The sequence below is a fragment of the Oncorhynchus clarkii genome, chromosome 12 (assembly GCF_045791955.1).
Source record: "Oncorhynchus clarkii lewisi isolate Uvic-CL-2024 chromosome 12, UVic_Ocla_1.0, whole genome shotgun sequence".
Taxonomy (NCBI): Eukaryota; Metazoa; Chordata; class Actinopteri; order Salmoniformes; family Salmonidae; genus Oncorhynchus; species Oncorhynchus clarkii.
Window position 1 is genome coordinate 53,586,576 of NC_092158.1, and position 24,406 is coordinate 53,610,981.

General features: G+C 40.9%; 1 protein-coding gene across 3 annotated transcripts in view; it reads right to left on the reverse strand.

Annotated features, from left to right (window-relative positions):
- The window catches only part of LOC139420804 (septin-8-A), a 45,958-nt gene extending 21,552 nt beyond the window's left edge, over positions 1 to 24,406 (reverse strand). For all 3 annotated transcript variants that reach the window (XM_071171089.1, XM_071171088.1, XM_071171091.1), the window contains exons 1-9: positions 24,206 to 24,406; positions 15,527 to 15,641; positions 15,071 to 15,266; positions 14,030 to 14,216; positions 12,324 to 12,485; positions 5,597 to 5,693; positions 3,276 to 3,444; positions 2,935 to 3,067; positions 1,055 to 1,224 (exon numbers count right to left, since the gene is read on the reverse strand). In XM_071171089.1, coding sequence (XP_071027190.1) covers positions 1,055 to 1,224; positions 2,935 to 3,067; positions 3,276 to 3,444; positions 5,597 to 5,693; positions 12,324 to 12,485; positions 14,030 to 14,216; positions 15,071 to 15,266; positions 15,527 to 15,641; positions 24,206 to 24,235 — 1,259 coding nt within the window. In that variant the 5' untranslated portion in view covers positions 24,236 to 24,406. The remainder of the gene's footprint in view (positions 1 to 1,054; positions 1,225 to 2,934; positions 3,068 to 3,275; positions 3,445 to 5,596; positions 5,694 to 12,323; positions 12,486 to 14,029; positions 14,217 to 15,070; positions 15,267 to 15,526; positions 15,642 to 24,205) is intronic.

Consider the following 24,406-nt stretch of genomic DNA (forward strand, 5'->3'; position numbering starts at 1 on the left):
AATGGATAGCAGTAGTCACGTATCATTCTAAATTCCACTGCGCAAGGGGGTCCGTGGAGTTTTATGGACATCAAGGCAGACACACAAAAAAATGTGGATCCTAGATCTTGTGATAAGGTTCGTGCGATGGATCAGTTTGTCTGCATATGCAGTAGTGGTGGTACTCCGATAGTAGGGCGAGTTCAAGTCTTGTCATACAAGACTGTTGACGACAGCCGTTTTAGAAACCCCTGGTAGAGATGTCTGTGGCTGTTCCTGTTATGTTGGACTTGGCCCGCTTAAAGTGTTCATGCCTCCGACCGACGGGCATTTGCACAATAGCAAAAAAAATCAATTAAATAATTAAAGCGGATACGGCCTCAGTGTTCATAGTAAACGCGCGATGGAAGTTGCACTGAATTTGACAACATTCATGTTTGCACTCAGCAGACCTGAAATTTGCGCAGTGCCACATTTCTTTTGAGGGAACAGTTTTTTCAAGTGCTCAGGGAGGGTTGAGTAAAAATATATTTTACTACCATTTAAACTTCAGAGAGTTACCATTTTCTCCAGGTATCCCTCATAAATAACGTACAATCCCTAATGTAGTGAAAACCCAAGCACTACCTCAGGAACTATGAAATATGTCAGACTAACCACAAAATGGATGAACGGTTTCACTAATAACTGCCAATGCACATATTATCCACTAGATGGAGACTTTAGAAGCTAAAAAAAAAAAAGTGTCTGTGACTGCCTCACAGAGAACCTGTCTCTCTCCAACTAGGAACTGCTAAGGTCAGGTATTTTCCATAAGTCTGTCTGCTCATATTCATATAACTATTTCAGTGTACAATAAATACATCACCCTGGTATGGAATTTGGGGGGACGGAGGGGAAGGCCCCTCATGATCAGGGTATATACTCTAAGTCAATCCACTGCTATCTGTGATCTCAATTCAATCCTTTGGGGAGAAAGGGAGGACAAAGGGACTTTGAAGCTAAACCATAGGGTAAGAGAAGGTAAGGGAGGAATAAAGGGAGAGTGAGTGGAAGAGGACAGGAACTTGCTTACTTTTTCTTGTCCTTGTCCTTCTTGAGTGGCTGGGCTAAGGACAACGTCTCAGCTGCCACCTTCCTGCGGTTGAAGGCGTTCATTTCCTCTTCCAGTTCCCGCCTCTTCTCCTCCACCTTCCTCTTCTCCTCCTGGTGCATATGCTTCAGCTGCTCAAATTTGTTGTGCAACTGATTGTGGCAGATAGATAAGATGTCAGGCCAAGAGATAAAACTTGATTATCTACATCAAAAAGGTCAGCACAGGTATAAATATGCATTGTTACATTTGACAGTATGTAGGTGTCAATGTCAACATTCAGTACCAGTCAAAAGTTTGGACACACCTACTCATTCAAGTTTTTTTATTTATTTTTTACTATTTTCTACATTGTATAATAATAATAGTGAAGACACCACAACTATGAAATAACACATATGGAATCATGTTTAAACCAAAAAAGTGTTAAATAAATCAAAATATATTTCACATTTGAGATTCGTCAAAGTAGCCACCCTTTGCCTTGACAGATTTGCATACTCTTGGCATTCTCTCACCCAGCTTCATGAGGTAGTCACCTGGAATGCATTTCAATTAACAGGTGTGCCTCGTTAAAAGTTAATTTGTGGAATTTCTTTCCTTCTTAATGCGTTTGAGCCAACCAGTTGTGTTGTGACAAGGTGGGGGGATATACAGAAGATAGCCCTATTTGGTAAAGACCAAGTCCATATTATGGCAAGAACAGCTCAAATAAGCAAAGAGAAATGAGTCCATAACTTTAAGACATGAAGGTCTGTCAATGTGGAAAATTTCAATAACTTTTCAAGTTTCTCCAAGTGTGGTTGCTAAAAACCATCAAGCGCTATGATAAAACTGGCTCTCATGAGGACCGCCACAGGAAAAGAAGACCCAGAGTTACCTCTGCTGCAGAGGAGAAGTTCATTAAGAGTTACCGGCCTCAGAAATTGCAGCCCAAATAAATGCTTCAAAGAGTTCAAGTAACAGACACATCTCAACATCAACTGTTCAGAGGAGACTGCGTGAATCAGGCCTTCATTGTCTAATTGCTGCAAAGAAACCACTACTAAAAGACACCAATAAAATGAGACATGCTTGGGCCATGAAACACGAGCAATGGACATTAGACCGGTGGAAATCTGTCCTTTGGTCTGATGAGTCCAAATTTGAAATTTTAGGTTCCAATCACCGTGTCTTTGAGATTTGGAGAAGGTGAACGGATGATCTCCGCATGTGTAGTTCACACCGTGAAGCATGGAGGTGGTGGTGTCATGGTGTGGGGGTGCTTTGCTGGTGACACTGTGGTTTATTTAGAATTCAAGGAACACTTCACCAGCATGGCTACCACAGCATTCTGCAGTGATATGCCATCCCATCTGGTTTGAGCTTAGTGGGACTATCATTTTAGGTTTTATAAGGGCTATTTGACCAAAAAGGAGAGTGATTGTGCTGCATCAGATGACCTGGCCTCCACAATCATCTGACCTCAACCCAATTGAGATGGTTTGGGATGAGTTGGACTGCAGAGTGAAGGAAAAGCAGCCAACAAGTGCTCAGCATATGTGGGAACTCCTTCAAGACTGTTGGGAAAGCAAAAGCTGGTTGAGAGAATGAAGAGTGTTCAAAGCTGTCATCAAGGCAAAGAGTGGCTACTTTGAAGAATCTAAAATGAAATAACACTTTATTGGTTACTACATAATTCCATGTGTTATTTCATAGTTGTGATGTCTTCAATAAATTAAGAAAAACATTTGAATGAGTAGATGTCCAAACTTTTGACAGGTACTGTATGTGCAACAACTGAATCCTACATAAGACCGCAAACTAATTTCCTTCACCCCCCCACCTTCCTCCTCTTTCCCAGCCAGCAGCCACACCCTCACCTCTCTCTCCTTCTCTTTCAGCTCTGCCTCAGTCTCCTTCACTTTGTTGACAAACATCTGTCTCATCTCCTCCTCCTTCTTCTGCAGGTCTCCCATGAACTCTTTCCTCTTGGCTTCGTAGGTCTCCTGGAGGCTGTGGACAGGACACACAAAGAAGTGGCTTACTACATATCAGACTAACTACAGCTTGGACTAACTCACAAAGGAATTACCATTTTTAAATCACTCACAGAGCATCTTTACATGCTGAACTCAGATTCATTGGTCTGCTTTCTTATAACATATGACTAAACAATTAATTTCAGTGTTTGTGTGTTCTGTGATCAGCCTTGCTGCCTCACCTGAATGGCTCACAGTCAGGGTCTGTATCTTTGAATCCCATCTCCTCCAGTTTGCAGCGGCGGTAGAGCTCGTAGTGGCGGGCATGAGTCTGCTCCCTCAGGTCCTCCATGTTCACCCTGATCAGCATCTCACGCAGCTTCACAAAGTCACAGTGGCTCTCGTTCTCCACTGGACGGGACAGCACAGAGACAATGCAATGTCAACGAGACTATGTTACTAACATCTGAGGTCACAGGCACCACCATCAACCACGGTCAATGAATCTACATGAATGATATACAAGTTCAATGGGTCCACGTTGTGGGACTCCTGCAATTGATTAATGATAAACTAGGTGCTGTAAGATAACTCTCCTCTCAGAGTAGGAGTAGCATCACATCAACTGAGGAAAGCACAGTACGATTGAGGGGAAAATGTGGGAATATTTGGCAAGAGTAGTGTACATTAATTAGAAAAAAAAGGACAAAGTTCAGAGGTTATGGTCCACTAACTCAGAGTCAAAGAGTTCTCAGGCATCCAATCATGTGAGGACTGGAGCAGGAAGCCTTTCCTGCTTTTCACACTGACATAAGTGGGGGAGGATTTGCCCAGAGGAAGGTCATGGACTCCATGGCTACAGTGGTATACTGCAGGATATAGTGGAAATAAATACTGTATCAACCCCAGCTGTGAGCACTGTGCTGGATGTAAGGATGTGGTAAAAAAACAAAGTGCCAATTAGCACAGCGTTTAGTGTGGAACATGATTACTTTCGACATGAAAGTCACTACGCCTTCAGTATACAGAGAACGTGAAAATACTTTGAGAGAAATGACATACACAGACAAATAATGACCTCCACTTTGAAGTCTTTGGAGATGAGAAATGTGGAAGAAAATGGCTGACATCTGGCAACTAACAACCTCTCTGGTAAACTCTCCCCGCTGAGATCCGGGGTGCAATTTGCTGACCCCGGGAAACCCAGAGTTGCCAGGGCAGGGGAGAAACACATTACACACTCTGCACAGAAATAGTTGGGAGGGAAGAAATACCAGTGGTCTGCCATCTGTCATAGTTGTCTGGGGTTCAGAGATAACAAGAGCGATATCCTGAGGTGAAATTTAAAAAAGCACTCAAAATATCCCCCCACCCCCCACAAGACTTCGTGTTTCTCATTTATCATAGCCCATATATGACATAGGAAAAAACTGTTTTGATTGAGATAGTTGCTGCTATAAGCGAGGGAGATTCAATCAAGTGAACACACAAGATTCACTTAATCCAGTTTCCCAAACAATTTCAAAATTGTTTTTTTTTATGACCCATTCACTGAAAGATAAGACTCTCAGGAACACGTATATGCATCTTCTGTTTCCCTCGACAATGCTCACAAGCCGCGCAGGACTCATTAGAACAGAGTGGACAAGACCAGGCACCAAACCTGACAAGGGGAAGACAGAAGATCATCCAAAATTATTTCCTGATGATCTTCTGAACTTCCCAATACCTTTCTGATGTATTTTAATCACTTCAAACCACACTTTCTTCAGATTGAAATGCTTTCAAAAGTACGGTCAGACTGATTGGTAATAGGCCGTCATAGTCCCAATTCAAAAAGCAAAAACTGGCAGTTTCTTACATCACTTTGGGAACCTCTGACTTAATCATTTTCTATCTAGCCTATAATTTATCACCCTATTGATTGATGGAAATCCTCTGCTACACGCTTAACCTATGAGGCAGGCTTTATAAATAAACCTAAACCACAGTCCTTGAAGGATTGTGGATTGGAAACAACAGCCACAGGATAATGGAGAGAGCGTTCTGAATCAAACTCCCAGCTGGGTTCAAATATTAGGGTGACACTGTTGCTTTTATGATTTTTGTTCTATGTTGCTATGTCTGTATGCTTCGTCTTGCTTGTCCTATGTTGCTATTGTAATTGTTTTTAATAACCTGCCCAGGGACTGCGGTTGAAAATTAGCTGACTGGCTAAAACCAGCACTTTTACTGAAACGTTGATTAATGTACACTGTCCCTGTAAATAAAAATAAACTCAACACTAAAAAATTCTCACAACAGTGCTCAGTGACAAGATCAAATTACAGCGTTTAGCCATCCCTGTCGACCACAGCTAAACATCTGCAAACAAAGCAAACAATGTAGCAGTGTCCCTGTAGTAATACTACCAATAGATGTGGCAGTGTCCCTGCAGTAATACTACCAATAGTGCATTCATCGGTCTTTGCCATTTTCCAAAGACACTAGGGACTGATTCCTGAACAGTGGTTCTCTCCTGAAATGGAAAGAAGCAAAGAGGTACAGAAGGAGAGGTACTCACCTTGCACTACTCCCCAGGGATACTGCCTGGCCCGCACCGTTTTGTTGCCCACTTTGACCTCCTCGATGCTCCCCACCACAGCGAAGGGGAGGTGAGCCTGAAAGAGTTCAGAGGTCAAGAGGTTAGTCAGATTACAGATTTGACCAGAAGCAGCTTCCACAACACCCATCACTCTCACACAGGTTACACTTCCTTCCTCACAGTATAGCCAACATTTTTACTGGACAGGTCTAACTGCTTAGACAGATGTCCATGGAAGACAGGGAAAAAAAGCAGACAGGCAATAGATAAACTTTGGCTGTACCAACGTTGCCATAGACCACACAAGAGTAACTCTAAACAGTGTTGACAGCTGCGGATTACCTGCAGGTTACAGCTGGATTTCTCAACACTCTACTACCGGGAGATTACACAGAGCTCCAAGCTAAAATAACCCTGGTTGCAATGAAAAAAGCTGCGGAAATAAAACTAGAAGACCAGCTGATCTGACGCTATTACTGTCAAGCTGGCTTAACACTAGACAATGGAAATGGCAATTGTCTGCGTTTACTACTCCCACCCCAGTGGAGAAAACATCCTATCAGGAACAACGAAATATAAATATATTTTTTTAAAGAGAAGAATGTGACATATGACTGGAAATGTAGCCTGTTAATTACAATGATTATAACTTTGCGAAAATAACGTTCTTGAAGATCAACTTTATATTAATTCATTAAAGTTACATGGATTGCAGCAACATGTGCGACAGACATTGTTTCTTCAATAAAGTACAATATGCAACAATAGGCCCACTGCCTAATTCATGTAGCACTATACGAAATGATGAGGTTCATAGTTGACTTATCACGTTCTACAAACAAATAAATAATCTCCGATGTCTGCACAATATTAGGATACAATACAATTTGATTCAAAATACAACACAACCACAATTTTGTTTCAAATGTCACATGTGTAGTTTACAGTTCAGGAATATTTATTTTTCCCCTCTTGATAAGAAATGGCCATATTCGAGTCAGACAAGTAAAATCATTAATGGATTACATAAATAGTCAACAAAAAAATTTTATCCAACACCATGATTTTTCCCATTCATAAATGTACAGAGTAGGCTACAGTGCCATAGTAGATTTGCTGTGATAAATGAGTAAATGAAATACTTAATTTCAGTTGTACAGAATGATTGTCAAATACATAAAATCGCAAGATCAAATTGTTCCAATGATGATTTCGTCCTCTGGTGGGTATTATCTTGAAAAATGTTGGTCGCAATCAGGACTAAAGATTATGACACCCATGTTATGGAGCGGTAAAATCGGTGGCGGGTGATGGTTGTAATTGAGATCAGACGTGTGGTTGATTTGAGCACGTAATGATGGCGAAAGCCCTTTCCACTCACAGCACGTGTCATTCCGTATACGAGTTGAAAATGGCAGAGTTTGTCATTGATAAGCGCCTAAATTGGAACACAGTGGCTGTACAGTAAGGCGCTATACAGAGTTCAGGTTCTCCACTTCACTGTATGGTTTTGACTGACGGCAGTTATAAACTTGAGTACCGTGCGCAACAAAAATATGCCCCTCCCCTTCTGCTAATTAAGATACCTTTTCACATTTGTTGTTATCCAAGTGAGGTCAACGTGTTTCTGAAAGTTGAGAATTATAATAAATACAGCTTTGAAGTCATACAAGCAAACCACACACCCATGAGTCCCAAATGTGAACTTCACATTTCCATATTTGAAAACTCATGTAAATTTGCAGTATCGATGATTATGATCGCTATGTTTGATCCACAGTTACAATGACGGGATGCGTTTGCCATGGAACACACTTAAATGCACTCATGACACCATTCTATGTGCAACAAAATTACAGTCGGTTTGTCTGAAATGCCTTCGAAAGCCTAACACTGTAAAATTGTATTTTAGAACTTATGTCGACTGACGCATGTCAGCAATAGAATAAGCTTTCAAATGATGCCCACCTGACCCAGATTGCGATTTATAATGGACCATTTTTGGATTGCATAAAACAGTAATTGTCTGATGGTGGGCACAGTTTGGAGAGATGTGAGGCCACTTGGAAGCTTCTCGCTCAAACACTTGTAATATTTTTTTTTATTATCTTGCACCTACTCCCACATTTCAAAGAATATACTTATGTTGCTGAACATATTTTCAGATTTCCTTATTGACCAATGCTGTGAAAAGTACAGTAAAGGTCAAGTCAAATCAACAGTGTAATGTTTGGATTCATTCTTGTGTCAGGTGAACTGTTGTGTCCTCACCTTGGTGTGATCATTTCCCCATAATCTCCAGTGGTCACTTTCAATTGCTACCATGCTTTTTATAATTCAACTATTAGAAACATTTAAATTTTGCCCTGTGCATATAGGTACATTTCCACGCGTGTGTGTAAGGGCATAACGAGAGATCCCCTGGCGATGATCTAGTGACCAGTGTTGGTGTAACTGGCCCATGGTTCTTTATTGCTCCCAGAATGACCCTGGCCAGTGAGCCATCATGAGGAAAACATGTTCACCAGAAGGAACCTCAAGAATTAAGTGGCAAGCCAAAACTGGCTAGGGCCCAGGCACCGAGGTAATCTAGCCTGAACACAGTGCTATAGGGTGCGTCCCAAATGGCACCCTAATCCCGATTTAGTGCACTCCATTTGATCAGGGCCCATAGGGCTCTGGTCAAAAGTAGTGCACTATAGTATATAGGTAATAGGGTGCCATTTGGGACACATCAATAGACAGGACAGAACAACAACTCCTGTTCTGTCTGCTCTACCAATGCCAGGCAGCCAATTCATTTACATCAGGGATGGGCAACTTTAATGGGGGTGGGGGCTGCAGTGGCTCGCGGGTCTGCAGGCCCACATCCATACCCACACACGCAGAACTGATTTGTGCAATCAATCTATTTATGCAGTCAACCTCAAAGTCTAAGCTGTTGGGGGCGGAGAGAGCCCCCTCATACCATGGATCATTTAGCTATTTGATTTAGAATTTTAGGATCCCTTTAGGTATCTTTTTTTGTGGGGATAAGATATTGAATTTGGCCTTTAATACTATAGCCCATAGAAACACATTGAACAACACATTCATGAATTGCAAAAAAGACAGGCACAAAAATAAGGTTTAAAAGTGTCTGTCCTGTATCTAGGAGCAAGCTCAGGATATGAGTTTTTGGACACATATTTAACCCCTTATTTTTGTTGGCACAAAACTACCTCCATTTCTTTGTATGGGTTACTTTCAGACGAGTGACACTTGAGGGGGTCGTAGAGCAAAACGGAGAACACCATAGTGTTCATGAGTCTCCCCTTCCCTGGTCTCTAGCTTAAACCGACAGATTTTGATGGGGATGTTTGTATTACGTTACTGATATTGACTCTTATGAATTAAAAAAACGACAACGCACAGTTCAGACACCGAATAGAAATTAAGAGAAGGCTGGCATGATTGAAAGCTTTTCTTAAAAGATGCACTATGCAGAAAGGGCTCCGTCATTTCCTGGATGCTAAAATTTTAATAGTTTGCCTAATTTCAGTTTATGACAAAACAAAAAAGTATAGCGTAGAGCAGAGATGGGTAACTGGCCCTTTTGTAAGCCCTCAGCCCAATTTCACAACAACAACAAAAGTCTAAATGTTTTTAAACTCAGTCAGAGTCTTAATTTACTGTTGAGAAATAATAATAGAGTGAACAAGGTGCAATTTCAAAATGGAGCTGCGCATCAGCAGTCACTCAATTAGCCCATTTTCTATTTGATCGGTAAGTTAGTCTAGCGGCCTGCAATCTAAACTTGAAGTAAGCATGGTCGAATTACCAACAATGGTGGGGCCCACGAGCCATGATGAGTACTGTTTTTATGTGGACCCCATCAAACGCTTCCCATCCCTGATGTCGAGAATCATTGTACCATCTAAACCGCTGTGAAATACAGTACCAGTTAAAATGACACACCTACTCATTCAATGATTTTTCTTAATTTGTACTATTTTCTATATTGTAGAATAATAGTGAAGAAATCAAACCTATGAAATAACACATATGAAATCATGCAGTATCAAAGAAAGTGTTAAATCAAAAATAGCCACCCTTTGCCTTGATTCAATGTTTTTGATGTTGACCCCCCCTTTGTTCAGGGACACATTTTTCCATTTCTGTTAGTCACATGTCTGTGGAACTTGTTCAGTCTATGTCTCAGTTGTTGAATCTTGTTATGTTCATACAAATATTTACACATGTTAAGTTTGCTGAAAATATATGCAGTTGACAGTGAGAGGATGTTTTTTTTGTATATCACATACAGTGGGGCAAAAGTATTTAGTCAGTCACCAATTGTGCAAGTTCTCCCACTTAAAAAGATGAGAGGCTTGTAATTTTCATCATATGTACACTTCAACTATGACAGACAAAATGAGGAATTTGTTTTCTCCAGAAAATCACATTGTAGGATTTTTAATAAATTTATTTGCAAATTATGGTGGAAAATAAGTATTTGGTCAATAACAAAAGTTTCTCAATACTTTGTTATATACCCTTTGTTGGCAATGACAGAGGTCAAACGTTTTCTGTAAGTCTTCACAAGGTTTTCACACACTGTTGCTGGTATTTTGGCCCATTCCTCCATGCAGATCTCCTCTAGAGAAGTGATGTTATGGAGCTGTTGCTGGGCAACACGGACTTTCAACTCCCTCCAAAGATTTTCTATAGGGTTGAGATCTGGAGACTGGCTAGGCCACTCCAGGACCTTGAAATGCTTCTTACGAAGCCACTCCTTCGTTGCCCGGGCGGTGTGTTTGGGATCATTGTCATGCTGAAAGACCCAGCCATGTTTCATCTTCAATGCCCTTGCTGATGGAAGGAGGTTTTCACTCAAAATCTCATGATACATGGCCCATTCATTCTTTCCTTTACACGGATCAGTCGTCCTGGTCCCTTTGCAGAAAAACAGCCCCAAAGCATGATGTTTCCACCCCCATGCTTCACAGTAGGTATGGTGTTCTTTGGATGCAACTCAGCATTCTTTGTCCTCCAAACACGACGAGTTGAGTTTTTACCAAAAAGTTATATTTTGGTTTCATCTGACCCTATGACATTCTCCCAATCTTCTTCTGGATCATCCAAATGCTCTCTAGCAAACTTCAGACGGGCCTGGACATGTACTGGCTTAAGCAGGGGGACACATCTGGCACTGCAGGATTTGAGTCCCTGGCGGCGTAGTGCGTTACTGATGGTAGGCTTTGTTACTTTGGTCCCAGCTCTCTGCAGGTCATTCACTAGGTCCCCCCGTGTGGTTCTGGGATTTTTGCTCACCGTTCTTGTGATCCTTTTGACCCCACGGGGTGAGATCTTGCGTGGAGCCCCAGATCGAGGGAGATTATCAGTGGTCTTGTATGTCTTCCATTTCCTTATAATTGCTCCCACAGTTGATTTCTTCAAACCAAGCTGCTTACCTATTGCAGATTCAGTCTTCCCAGACTGGTGCAGGACTAGTTTCTGGTGTCCTTCGACAGCTCTTTGGTCTTGGCCATAGTGGAATTTAGAGTGTGACTGTTTGAGGTTGTGAAGAGGTGTCTTATACTGATAACAAGTTCACACAGGTGCCATTAATACAGGTAATGAGTGGAGGACAGAGGAGCCTCTTAAAGAAGAAGTTACAGGTCTGTGAGAGCCAGAAATCTTACTTGTTTGTAGGTGACCAAATACTTATTTTCCACCATAATTTGCAAATTAATTAATAAAAAAATTCTACAATGTGATTTTCTGGATTTTTTTCTTATTTTGTCTGTCATAGTTGAAGTGTACCTATGATGAAAATTACAGGCCTCATCTTTTTAAGTGGGAGAACTTGCACAATTGGTGACTGACTAAATACTTTTGCCCCACTGTACATGCATATTACCGTTCAATATTTTGGGGTCATTTAGAAATTTCCTTGTTTTTGAAAGGAAAGCACTTTTTTTGTCAATTTAAAACATCAAATTGATCAGAAGGATGAACCAGACTCGTGGAGGTGGAGGTTTCTGAGATCTTGGCTGATTTCTTTTGATTTCCCCATGATGTCAAGCAAAGAGGCACTGAGTTTGAAGGTAGGCCTTGAAATACATCCACAGGTACACCTTCAATTGACTCAAATGATGTCAGTTAGCCTATCAGAAACTTCTAAAGCCATGAATTTTTTTCTCAAGCTGTTTTCCAAGAATTTTCCAAGCTGTTTAAAGGCACAGTCAACTCAGTGTATGTAAACTTCTGACCCACTGGAATTGTGATACAGTGAATTATAAGTGAAATAATCTGTCTGTAAACAATTGTTGGAAAAATTACTTGTGTCATGCACAAAGTAGATAGCAGTCCTAACTGAAGTAGATGTCCTAACCAACTTGCCAAAACTATATTTTGTTAAGACATTTGTGGAGTGGTTGTGAAACGAGTTTTAATGACTCCAACCTAACTGTATTTAAACTTCCGACTATATATTACATTCACACAATTATTTTTTTTATCTGCGAGCCGCCAGTTGCCTATCCCTGATTTACATAATAGGAAATAGCTGGCACAGAGAACGAGTCGTGCAGTTCTTCACAGTTCTCTACAGTTGGAAAATAGTACAAACGGAGGCAGTTTCAAAGGGAGGAAACTATGTTCAGCTATTAAAACCATACATTCCTATACAGTGAGGTTAACACTGAGTGAGTGTACAACTCACATTCATGGAGGAGTTGATCTCGGTGACTGCATCATCGTCTGTGGGGAACTGGTAGATCTGCACTCCATTGCTCACCAGCTCACTCATGATCTTGATCTTGAATTTATGGAGCTCACTCTTGGAGATTGTGTCAGCTTTAGCGATGATGGGGATTATATTCACCTGAAGGATAAAAAAAGTTTATTTCTGGCCTTAAGATCAACTCCACTTGGTTTGCTTTGAGGTTATTCCTTCGAATGGAATATCTTCAGATATTCTGAAAAGGTTTGGAAGGGTTTCATGGCGGGTGTGCGTACAATTGTAAATCAAAGCATGATTAGATAAGATGCTGAAAATTAATGAGTCAGAGCATCTGTATTTTTGCCACAGGGTCATCAACACATACTTAAATTACTGAATGTCGCAAAAGAGGCACTTTGCAACCACGATGGGTTGAGCTCAGTCAAACCCACACAGAGAAATAAAACAAACAGCAATTAAGAAAAACTGAATGGTGTCCCATCTCTGCTCTAAAAGAGATGGGAAAATAAACACATTGTGACAGTTTCTCTTTGGCTCCTCGGATTACTGAGACGACATAGATTTAGTCACAGACGTCTCTCATCACCTCCAGGCTATATATAGTTTGTTAAGGTCAAAAGGAGGCCTTATTCGATGTGACCATTCACAATAATTTTGCTACAAAACAGATGTGATGGTTGTTTTACATAGTTTCTTCCTTCCTTTACAAAAAGTCTATTGAGGTAAAAGAGCAGATACCCATCTCTAGAGTCCCTAGACATTTTTAACTGTCACTGTTCCGGCTTAATAGCCTTTCTGGAAGTGTTAGTCAAACACCATTGCCGGTCTGCTTTACATCATAGACCTTTAAATAAAATTATAAACTGATTTATAGTCTGCTCTTTGCCTCCTGTGAAAATGGTTCATTTCTGACAGCTCAGAGAGTGATACAGCCATGCTGGAGGAGAGTATTGGCTAAAGTAAGCTACTATGCTTTGCTCATAACCACACTATCGGTTTGATATGCGTCATTGCATTACCAGACACAAACAAGCCTGTAATTGCCTCTCCACCACTCCTAGAACCGCTTTATAGGCCGTACAACCGGTCTGATATACAAGCTCTGTAGGGTTGTCGCTAATAGGGGTTTGAGTACTGTTTGCATTGTCAGGTCTGTCTCAGTGTTTCACACATTTCACCCGCCCCTTTTGGGTAACTAAAAAAATAAAAAAATAGTTGCTAGTTCTGACACTCTCTCCCTCACCCACACTTCAACTGCAATAGTGATGAGATGAATTCCACAAGTTTACTAATCGAGGCACCGACCATTCATGTTTCCAATAGGCTGAAATCAATGTACTGTTCTAAAATATGGATCTGCTGCCCAATACCCAGTTACTCACACGAAACCATGAACGAAAAAAGATCTTCATAGAAGTAAGAAGTTACAGCCTCATACTTGCTTAATAATTCTGACCAATACACTAGGGTATGATATAAACCTCAGGAAATCCTATCCAATAAAATGCTATGTGGAATGTCTGTCGCTTCCTTTTCTAGGACATTGTGGGTCCCCAGACCTACATGAATATCTGACTATTCTACAACTGAAATTCATACCAGTCAAAGTTAAATATTTTTTAAGTCAAACAATAGGATGCAGTCTGTTTTTTGCCCACAAGGCATTGGTGGTAGTGATCCTTTACCTTGCTGTCCAGTTTCTTCATGGTAACTAAATCCAAGGACTTCAGTGAATGCCCAGTGGGAGCGATGAAGTACAGACAGATGTGGATCCTCCCGTCATGGTAGTTGAAGAGGGAGCGCTTGATTTTCAGCTCTTCCTGAAGGTAGTTTTCAAACTGTGTGTCGATATAGTCCACTATCGGTTTATAACTGCAAAATGAAAAGCAATGTAGTTATACGAAGTGTAAAACAAAGTTTGACTTTGATTCCTTTTGTTCCCACTATCCCATGTACTTTCTTGGTTTCTTTCAAAGTTGCCAGTGGGGGTATCAGATGTCTGTGTACAGAAATTATCTTTATTCAAGTATCCTGCATCTACTTGTGTAAAAAAAATATTTAAGAGGTCACAGAGGTGAATATTTAATATGCCAGTGTGTTTAGTCTAGCATTCTGAGGAAGTGAGACGAAAAAACAATCACAAAGTCACTATTAAACCCTGGTTAGCTTGTGAAATCATGGACTAAAAGTACTAGTCACATCCCTGTGTCCACCACTATACTGTAGCATGTAGGGTAAATAAGTGATCTAAAGGCTTGCCAAGAACATATATACACAATGTTTAACCTTGACTTTAACGTCTCTAAGCTATTTTCCCAGAACGCGTCACTGATGACCTTTAAAGACTATTTGGGACGCATTATTGCTGCAGCTTTTTCCCAAACAACATGAGTTACGGCCTGTTCCTCCCACTGTATCATTCAGGGGCGTGTGAGCCATCTTGCTGCAGAGATCACACAAACACTCAGTCCCACAGCTGTAGTTCAAACCAAGAATGTCCTCCTCCTCATCCTTCTAAACCCCGCTCCATTCAGGGGGCGGAAAAAAATGTCCTGAAAAATTAGTGACTGTGCTTGTCTTGTCTACATTCCAGGCAATGTAAGCAATTTATTCTAAAAGATGGCATGTTATCATTCACTGTGAGTATGAAAAGGATAGAGAGACTCAATGGCAATGCTTCAATTAGTGAACAGCTGAAAGTAGGATTCTAAGCATCTGCTGCTTACCTCTCCTCCTTGTTGATCTGATCCCCGAACCCCACAGTGTCCACAATAGTCAGCTTTAGGTGGACGTTGCTCTCCTGGAGGTCGTATGTTCTGGGCCGCATACACACGCCATTCTGGTAGTGGCTGGCCTCCTCGTTCTCAAACATTGTGTTAAAAAGTGTATTCATTAACGTCGACTTGCCAATACCCGTTTCCCCTAGGAGGCAAGAGAGGGAAAAGTGTTGTTAGGTCTCAATAACTCTCAGGGGGGACATTATTCTCTCAGCCTCTTCACAGCAGCAGTCGTCTTAATTCTTGTTCATATCAAGGACAGAAATAACCCTGGCTGCATACCGAATGGCACCCGATTCCCTATATAGTGCACTACTTTTGTCCAGAGCCCTATATAGGGTATAAGGTGCCCTGAGATAGTGCAGTAACAGTAACAGTAGCACTACCATGTGGTTTGATGCTCACCTACACAGAGGATGTTGAAGCAGAAACCCTGTGTCACCGATTTACTGACCAGCTGATCGGGAAGGCTGTCAAAACCAACATGGCCGCCCAAACTGAGGTTACGCTTTTCTTCATTCTGCAAAAAGAAAGTATCAAATAAATGAATAATGGTGGCAGGGCTAGAGATATGCGAGGGGGTGAAAGCACTGAGAGAAAACGTATTACTGTGAATCGAGGACATAGGCAATATGAAATACCACCACCACATTCCATTTGTCCCCTATGCATATGACATTTTCAGATAATACATTATACAGGACATGTAGCTCATCATAATGTGCCTTAAAGCTTAAATAATGAGATGAGCACTCTGGAGAGTGCTGAGGAGGGAGCTGGAGTAATCATTTAAACAGGAGGTGGCATCTCTGCACAGAGAAGAGACTAGAGATTCCAAAAATCAAGTGGGATTAATTGAGGTCACACAAAATAAATCTGGCAACTGCAACGGTTAGGGAGTGAGCCTACTCCCACCTCAGTGAACAACAGCTAATCTCTAATGAGTCATGGTGGGGGGGAACAATAATGTAGTCCCTTATCTTGCCCATCTCCGTTGTGCAGGGAAAGCCGAGAGACCATCTTGAGATCAACGGGCTCATCCACATGTGTCTGGCTTGGTCTTTCCTACTAAGGCTGCATATTGGGGGGGGGGGGGGGGGGGTGATGTCACCGGACACAGCCTAAGAGCTGAGCAGTGCAGGCAGGCCTGTGTGCAATTGGAATCGACTGAGGGCCACAAAGGGAATGCAAACAAACACAAAACCTGCTCCAGTGTGTTTTCTCAAGGATCATACAGAACTGCGGATGTGGACACGAACTCCTCAGAGATGAACTCTGACTGAATGCACACGTCACATAAGCTGAGAGGCATCCATCCTTCACACTAGTCAGGGAATGTAGTCTGTATAGGAGTGCAAAGTAATAGTATAAGAGTCATGAGATAGTGCCTTTCAGAGAGACTCTGGTAAAAAGTTCAGAGGAAAGGAAACACCACACTTCCTCTTGATCCAGTGATTTGCATGGGAAACGGCTGACCTCAGAAATATGTGAGGGCGATTCCAAAGTGACAGAACTATGCTGATATATTTCCCTTTAAAATATATGCCAACCAAAAACATTAAAAATCAATGTTAACAAACCATAAAACTCTATGCACAATGACAACTTTGCATCTGCACATTTTTTTACTTTAAATTGTTCAAAGTTTGTTAAAACTGAATCACAGTAAACCCTCCCTCGATGTTATTCTGGTACAAAGTTTTGTATCTGCACAGTTCTTCCTGTAAATGTGTTTTTGTAAAAAGTTCAGTGAAAATTATTAAAAATAATCCTTATGCATATTATAGTCCTACGGTTTGTTAAACTTTGAAATCAATGTTGTTGGTTTTTTGGTATACAGTCGTGGCCAAAAGTTTTCAGAATGACACAAATATGAATTTGCACAAAGTCTGCTGTCTCAGGTTGTATGATGGCAATTTGCATATACTCCAGAATGTTATGAAGAGTGTTCAGATGAAGTCCCTCTTAGCCATGCAAATTAACTGAATCCCAAAAAACATTTCCACTGTATTTCAGCCATTCCACAAAAGGACCAGCTGACATCATGTCAGTGATTCTCTTGTTAACACAGGTGTGAGTGTTGATGAGGACAAGGCTGGAGATCAATCTGTCACACTGATTGAGTTTGAATAACAGACTGGAAGCTTCAAAAGGAGGGTGGTGCATGGGATCATTGTTCTTCCTCTGTTAACCATGGTCATCATTGCTTGGCACAAAAAGGGCTTCACAGGCAAGGATATTGCTGCCAGTAAGATTGCACCTAAATCATTTATCGGATCATCAAGAACTTCAAGGAGAGCGGTTCAATTGTTGTGAGGAAGGCTTCAGGGCACCCAAGAAAGTCCAGCATGCGCCAGGACCGTCTCCTAAAGTTGATTCAGCTGCGGTATTGGGGCACCACCTGTACAGAGCTTGCTCAGGAATGGCAGCAGGCAGGTGAGTGCATCTGCACGCACAGTGAAGCGAAGAATTGGAGTCAAGAAGGGCAGCAAAGAAGCCACTTCTCTCAAGGAACAACATCAGGGACAGACTGATATTCTGCAAAAGGTACAGGGATTGGACTGCTGAGGACTGGGGTAAAGTCATTTTCTCTGATGAATCCCCTTTCCGATTGTTTGGGGCATCAGGAAAAAAGCTTGTCCGGAGAAGACAAGGTGAGTGCTACCATCAGTCCTGTGTCATGCTAACAGTAAAGCATCCTGAGATCATTCATGTGTGGGGTTGCTCCTCAGCCAAGGGAGTAGGCTCACTCACAATTTTGCCTAAGAACACAGCCATGAATAAAGAATGGTACCAACACATCCTCCGAGAGCAACTTCTCCCAACCATCCAGGAACAGTTTGGTGACGAACAATGCCTTTCCAGCATGAAGGAGCACCTTGCCATAAGGCAAAAGTGATAACTAAGTGGCTCGGGGAACAGAACATCGATATTTTGAGTCCATGGCCAGGAAACTCCCCAGGCCTTAATCCCATTGAGAATTTGTGGTCAATCCTCAAGAGGCGGGTAGACAAACAAAACCCCACAAATTCTGACAAACTCCAAGCATTGATTATGCAAGAATGGGCTGCCATGAGTCAGGATGTGGCCCAGAAGTTAATTGACAGCATGCCAGGGCGGATTGCAGAGGTCTTTAAAAAGAAGGGTCAACACTGCAAATATTGACTCTTCGCATCAACTTCATGTAATTTTCAATAAAAGCCTTTGACACTTATAAAATGCTTGTAATTATACTTCAGTAATCCATAGTAACATCTGACAAAAAATATCTAAAGACACTGAAGCAGCAAACTGTGGAAATTAATATTTGTGTCATTCTCAAAACTTTTGGCCACGACTGTACATTTTATAGTGAAAAATCAGAGTCTCTGCGTAATTCCATTTCCATGTAATTGCCGATAGGCTAGTAAACCTTGATAAGAATTGAAAGCTCTTTGTACAGTCCCTTGCTTTATCTGTGACAATACATTACAAATTACAAAGTACTTAAACAAAAAAAACATAATGTTAACATTAAGCCTTAGGGCAAAACATGGATCTTGGGACGATTTATTCCCAGACAAACTGACAGAGACCCCCAGAAGAATTTTCATCCCCACCTGAAGTCAATCTGAAGTCGATCTGAACTAACACACAACCCATCAGCGACACACTACTGCTGCTACTGGCACTACACGGAGTATAATGGAGAATTATTAACACAAGGCTGCACAGGTCTACAGTATGCAGATGGTGGAGATTAGGTCATCGCATGGCACCAGGCATCCAAGGAAAAATAAAGTCTATATTTTCTTTAATAAACACACTCATACACAGAGCTGCCTGTCTGGCAGAAACTCCTCCGTCTCTCTCGTCACACGCCTCTGTCCAAAAGGAAAGACAGAAACAAGACCGAGGAGAGGGGAGACAGCAGTGGCCATTTTACGAGATCGACAGGAGCATACCAATCTGTTGGTGTCAGGAAATACATTCAGTTACAGCCAAATCGACAGTTTCATAGGTTTGTGCATGTGTATGACATCAGATGGTGAGATATAGGAATCAAAATAACATGGATAATTGACTCCCCACACAGCCTAAGCTAATCAGTGTTTTACAACAGTGGATGTGACAGCCCAGCCTCCAGGCTGTACTGTGTTGCATGGTCAATATAAAACAGATTATGCAACACTCAGGTTACAAGAATCTGTCCCAAATCGTTCTACAGAGAATGCTAGAAACTTCATTATCATGGGGATCAGTGGCGGTCAGTGCCGTTTATGATGAGGGGGGACAAAATAAATGTTCCAAAAGCATTGCCTTATGTCTTTTACAGCATATTGGATGACGGTCATTCATATTCCATTCACCCAGTTCAATGTACCATCGATAGGTTTAGGCTACTACATGATACTCTAATTTTCCCTTAACCCATCATGAGGTTGCTACAACCTAGCCTATGAATGAAAGTTTACAACGTAGGTGCACACAGGTGGAGAGAATTTTGAGGTGACAGACAGTGACACATTCAATACTGCCTTGCACACACATTCCTGCATCTAGCTCATCTAGGGTGTCATCATTAGTCCAACAGTTGCAAACAAGACTTTCTACTAGACAATTTCAGGTAAATTTATTCATTTCGTTTGCTTCCGTTTAAGAAATGTTTTTCAACAGAATTAATACACCCCTGATCACGTGTAAACACAGTTCACATTCATAGCAGCCACGTTGTATTCCTTCTCTCACCTTTTCTCCTTTGTTTGTGGACTTCAATGCACAACACATCAGCTGTATGTGACCAGGCAAAAAAAGGCTTGCCAAACCATGTCATAACCGCTGCACACAGCCTACATCGTCATCACCTTATTAGCTAAAGTAACATCCCAGTCAACATAGCTAATAGAACTAATGCGTTAGTAAACCCGCTACAATCATGCAGTAACATTACAGTGTATAGTCATTAAGCAGTTCAGCATTTACACTGGTGGGTCCCGGTGCCAATAAATTAATAAAACCAAAAGCTTACCTGGACTTGGAAGAGTTCCAGTGTTGTGTTGGATAGTTATAGGCAGCTAGCTAACATGGCATTCCTCTGTTTGATCCAGGTGTTGAGTAGACTAAACTAACTATCTGCATTTGCTAGCTAAGTGAGTGAAACTGAAAGTGTGGAAAAAGACAAAAAAGACAATCTCTCTCACTTCTCCTTCATTTTTGAAGAAATTAATTTGTTGAAAACTGTTCAACTATTGTTTTTCTCTGAGTCAACTATTCACATTCTATGTACTGCAGTGCTAGCTAGCTGTAGCTTATGCTTTCAGTACTAGATTAATTCTCTGGTCCTTTGATTGGGAGGACAACGTGTCAGTTCATGCTGCAAGACCTCTGATAGGTTGGAGGACGTCCTCTGGAAGTTGTCATAATTACCGTGTAAGTCTATTGAAGTGAGTGAGAACCAAGAGCCTCCTAGGTTTTTATTGAAGTCAATGTACCAAGAGGAGGACGGAAACTAGCTGTCCTCCGGCTACACCATGGAGCTACCCTACAGAGTGCTGTTGAGATTACTGTAGACTTCCATTGCAACACAGTGTGTTTTAATCAATTATTTGGTCCCGTGAATATATTTAGAATAGTTTTATCTAAAAATTCTAACTTTTTTAATTTCACTATTTTTATGAAATTCACTGAGGATGGTCCTCCTCCCCGTCCTCCTTTGAGCAGACTCCACTGATGGGAATAAAAGACTGTCAAATAAAAAGTGGATGTCCAAGAAAATAACACTACTGGTTTGCAAGCAGCAGGTGCATATCTACTATAGGATTACTAATATGCATCAACAACCAAAAAAGTATGATTTTTTTTTTAAGTGTCAAAACTCATTAGCATGCCTTTCATCTCAAGGTAATGTGCGTGGCCCAATGGTATGCATTATGTTGGCATCATAACACATTGATGTTCTTAGGGGTCAGTAAGCATCAAACATTCTACAGCCGCTACGGGCAATTCATTATATAAATCAGGGCTAAAATAGATCGCTGTAGTACAATACGATCAATGCTCCCCTACAACTCTTGTTTTATTGTTTTGACACTGATTGTTTCACATAGCTTTCTGCACCCTACTTTGTTCAACCTATCAATGCAATCAACCATACATCCTCCCCATCAATAACCAGTCATAATTAACAGTGCCCTTCAAACAAATCGTCTTGCTTGCATCGTAGGCTACAACATAAAACTTGGGTAGTAAATAGGAATGACACAGTTGTTCCTCACACCAATTTCACTGCATTCCCTATACGCAAATCTAATCATTTGGCTTGATCATTCTGTAAATCACTGCCCCTACTCGGCAATACAATGTAACCTATGGGGAGTACTGTATCTGCATGCAATCTGCAATTTAGGAGGTGTTCTCTCTTTAGGGTGAAAAATCTCCCTTCCCTAAATCAAATGTGACAAGTTGAGGAAGGAGTGGCTCCTCTGTTAATCTACTTATCCAAGCAATTTAGTGCTTACTGTCTAATTCAACAACTCAAGGAATGTGCTTATGGATTGGCTAAAAGTTAAATCAACACTGTGGACCTGTACCAAAAAAGCTTATCACACCATCTTGTGTGGTGTCTTTGTAGCCACATGCCTTACAAACACCATTCATATTTTGCATTGTTTTTGATGACATCTAATCATAATCCAGGTTTAGGTTTTGGGTAGCCTGAATCAGTGTTAATTTCCCCAACAATAACTATAACGAAAAATACTTGTCAATTACCCATTTTTCCTGACTAAAACTATGACTATAACGAGACACACGGGGAAAAAAAACTCAAACAATGTAACATTTTAGAAGTATAGTAATACTTCTGGCATTTTTTAATGCCACTGTTATTTCGCCCCCTTGATTATGATGTGGAGAAAATCAGAGCTGTAAATTGTTTAACCTGTAGTCAAAGCTCTATAGCCTATAGAGTTAATTATGGCTGGCATTGGTTAAAATCTGCCACAATATCAATGTTGCCAGCTAAGGTACACAAAGGAATAATAGGCCTAGTTGGACAAGGCTATCTGAATGTGCCTAAATATTCATAATTTAATATAAAAAATGCACTGACTTGTGACTAAAATGGTTGTGACTAAAATGGTTGTGACTAAAACTAGACAAATTGTCCAGAGTTTTAGTCGACTGATAACTAAAACTAACGAAGGATTAAATTACATAAACATGGCTAAAACTAAAAAAGGTATTTTAAGACTAAAACTAGACCATCTAAAATAGCTGCCAAAATGAACACTGCCCTGAAGACCATACGTTGAGTTACATTGAATTCTACGACAGGCATAAATGAGCATTTGGATTAGGAAAGTTTCATCTCACAACCTCTAAAAGACAGAATTTTGAAGAAAATGTTTTAACCTACTTTACCGGTTGTCCGTGTGGTTGGTCGTTTTGCAAGTTGGAGTGTGATTCTGTATCCATAGAAAAGTATAATTAGTTAACCAATTGCTACCCGGACTATGTGCATGGACCCTATTTGCAATAACTCTTGACTCATCACATACGCTGCTGCTACTGTTTTATCTATCTATCCTGTTGCCTAGTCACTTTATCACCACCTATATGTACATATCAACCTCAATTACCTTGTACATAGCCTCGGTACTGGTACCCTGTGAATATAGGCAAGTTAATGTTACTCATTGTGTATTTATTCCTTGTGTTATTATTTTTCCTCTCTCTCCATTGTTGGGAAGGGCCCATAAGTAAGCATTTCACTGTTAGTCTACACCAGTTGATACGAAGCATGTGACAATTATTGATTTTATTTGATTTAATTTGATTTAATTACTTCAACTTTTCAAAGCGCTGGTAGTGCGTTCAAATTTCCATCACCCGAAGTATGCACACAACGTGGATCTGCGCATGTTTCAGATCATAGAAATCTGAACTTCGTACCAGCGCTTTGAAAAGTTCATGTAATTATACTTTCCTTTGGATAAATTGTATCACATTCCTACCTGCAAAAGGACCAACCGTACAGACAACTGGTAAAATAAGTTAAAATATGTTTTTAATTCAACATCCTGGCTTTTAGAGGTTGTGAGATGCAATTCAACACTGTATCTTCAGGATAGATTTTGGGATGCATTCAGACAGAAAGAACTACTACATCACGGCTCCCAAGTTGCGCAGCGGTCTAAGGCACTGCTTCTCAGTACTAGAGGCGTTACTACAGACCCTGGTTCGATCCCGGGCAGTATCACAACCGGCCGTCATCGGGCGACATACAATTGGCCCAGCATCGTCCTGGTTAGGGGAGGGTTTGGCCGGGGTAGGCCGTCATTGTAAAATATGAATTTGTTCTGAACTGATTTGCCTAGTTAAATAAAAAATAAAACATCAGTTTAATAATACTCAGAAACAATGAAGTGCTGCAAAATATATATATATATTAAAAAAAATACTCTTCAAAAAAAATTAGGCTACTGAACAAAAAGATGCCCATCTTCCCTTCAAAAAGGCAATTCAATCTCCATCACAACATTAAATCATTAGTATGGCGGCTAGCCTAAAGCATAATTTTAGACTGCCTAAACAGGAAGTTCCAATGTAACCACATTGTTTCTCAAGGGAAGAAGGTCAAATCAATGATTAGATAAAACCAACCAATGATTAGTAAACAATGTTGCTACATTGTAGCTAATATGGGGTAGTCTAAATGCTTGTCCAGGGAGATTTGGGGTCACTACAATTTCCTGTAGGTACCATACCGTGGTATGAGCAGCTATCAGCTGGTGTAACTCAATGGAGGAATTACACCAATGCACATACTACCGGTATATGCTACTATCAATACAGCAATAACGATATGCCTCTGTATGTAGTCAACTCATTACGAAACTCGCAAATAATTAATGAGCCATGTCCTGAGCACAACACCATCAAGACAATCCAACGTGAACACTTATTGAGAGAAATCACTTCCACCATCTCTGCTCACTACGGTTAGTCCACATAGCCCACACTTCCACGAATAATTGCAAATTCCCTTACATAGATGCATATTGCGATACGCTGATAGGCAGAAAACTGTATTAGTGTACTTACGGAAAATATGTCTACATCCGTAGCAGCCATGGTGCGGAATGTATACGTTTTAATGCCGAGCTAGGCAAAAGGGAACGAACTGCCCTCGTCTCACTCTCTCCGTAAACTGACACAGGGGAACGAGCTTGGTAGTGCTTCCAATATGGCCACTTCCTGGAAACTCCCATTTGGTTTAGGAATGCTGTCGGAGGTATGCAAGCG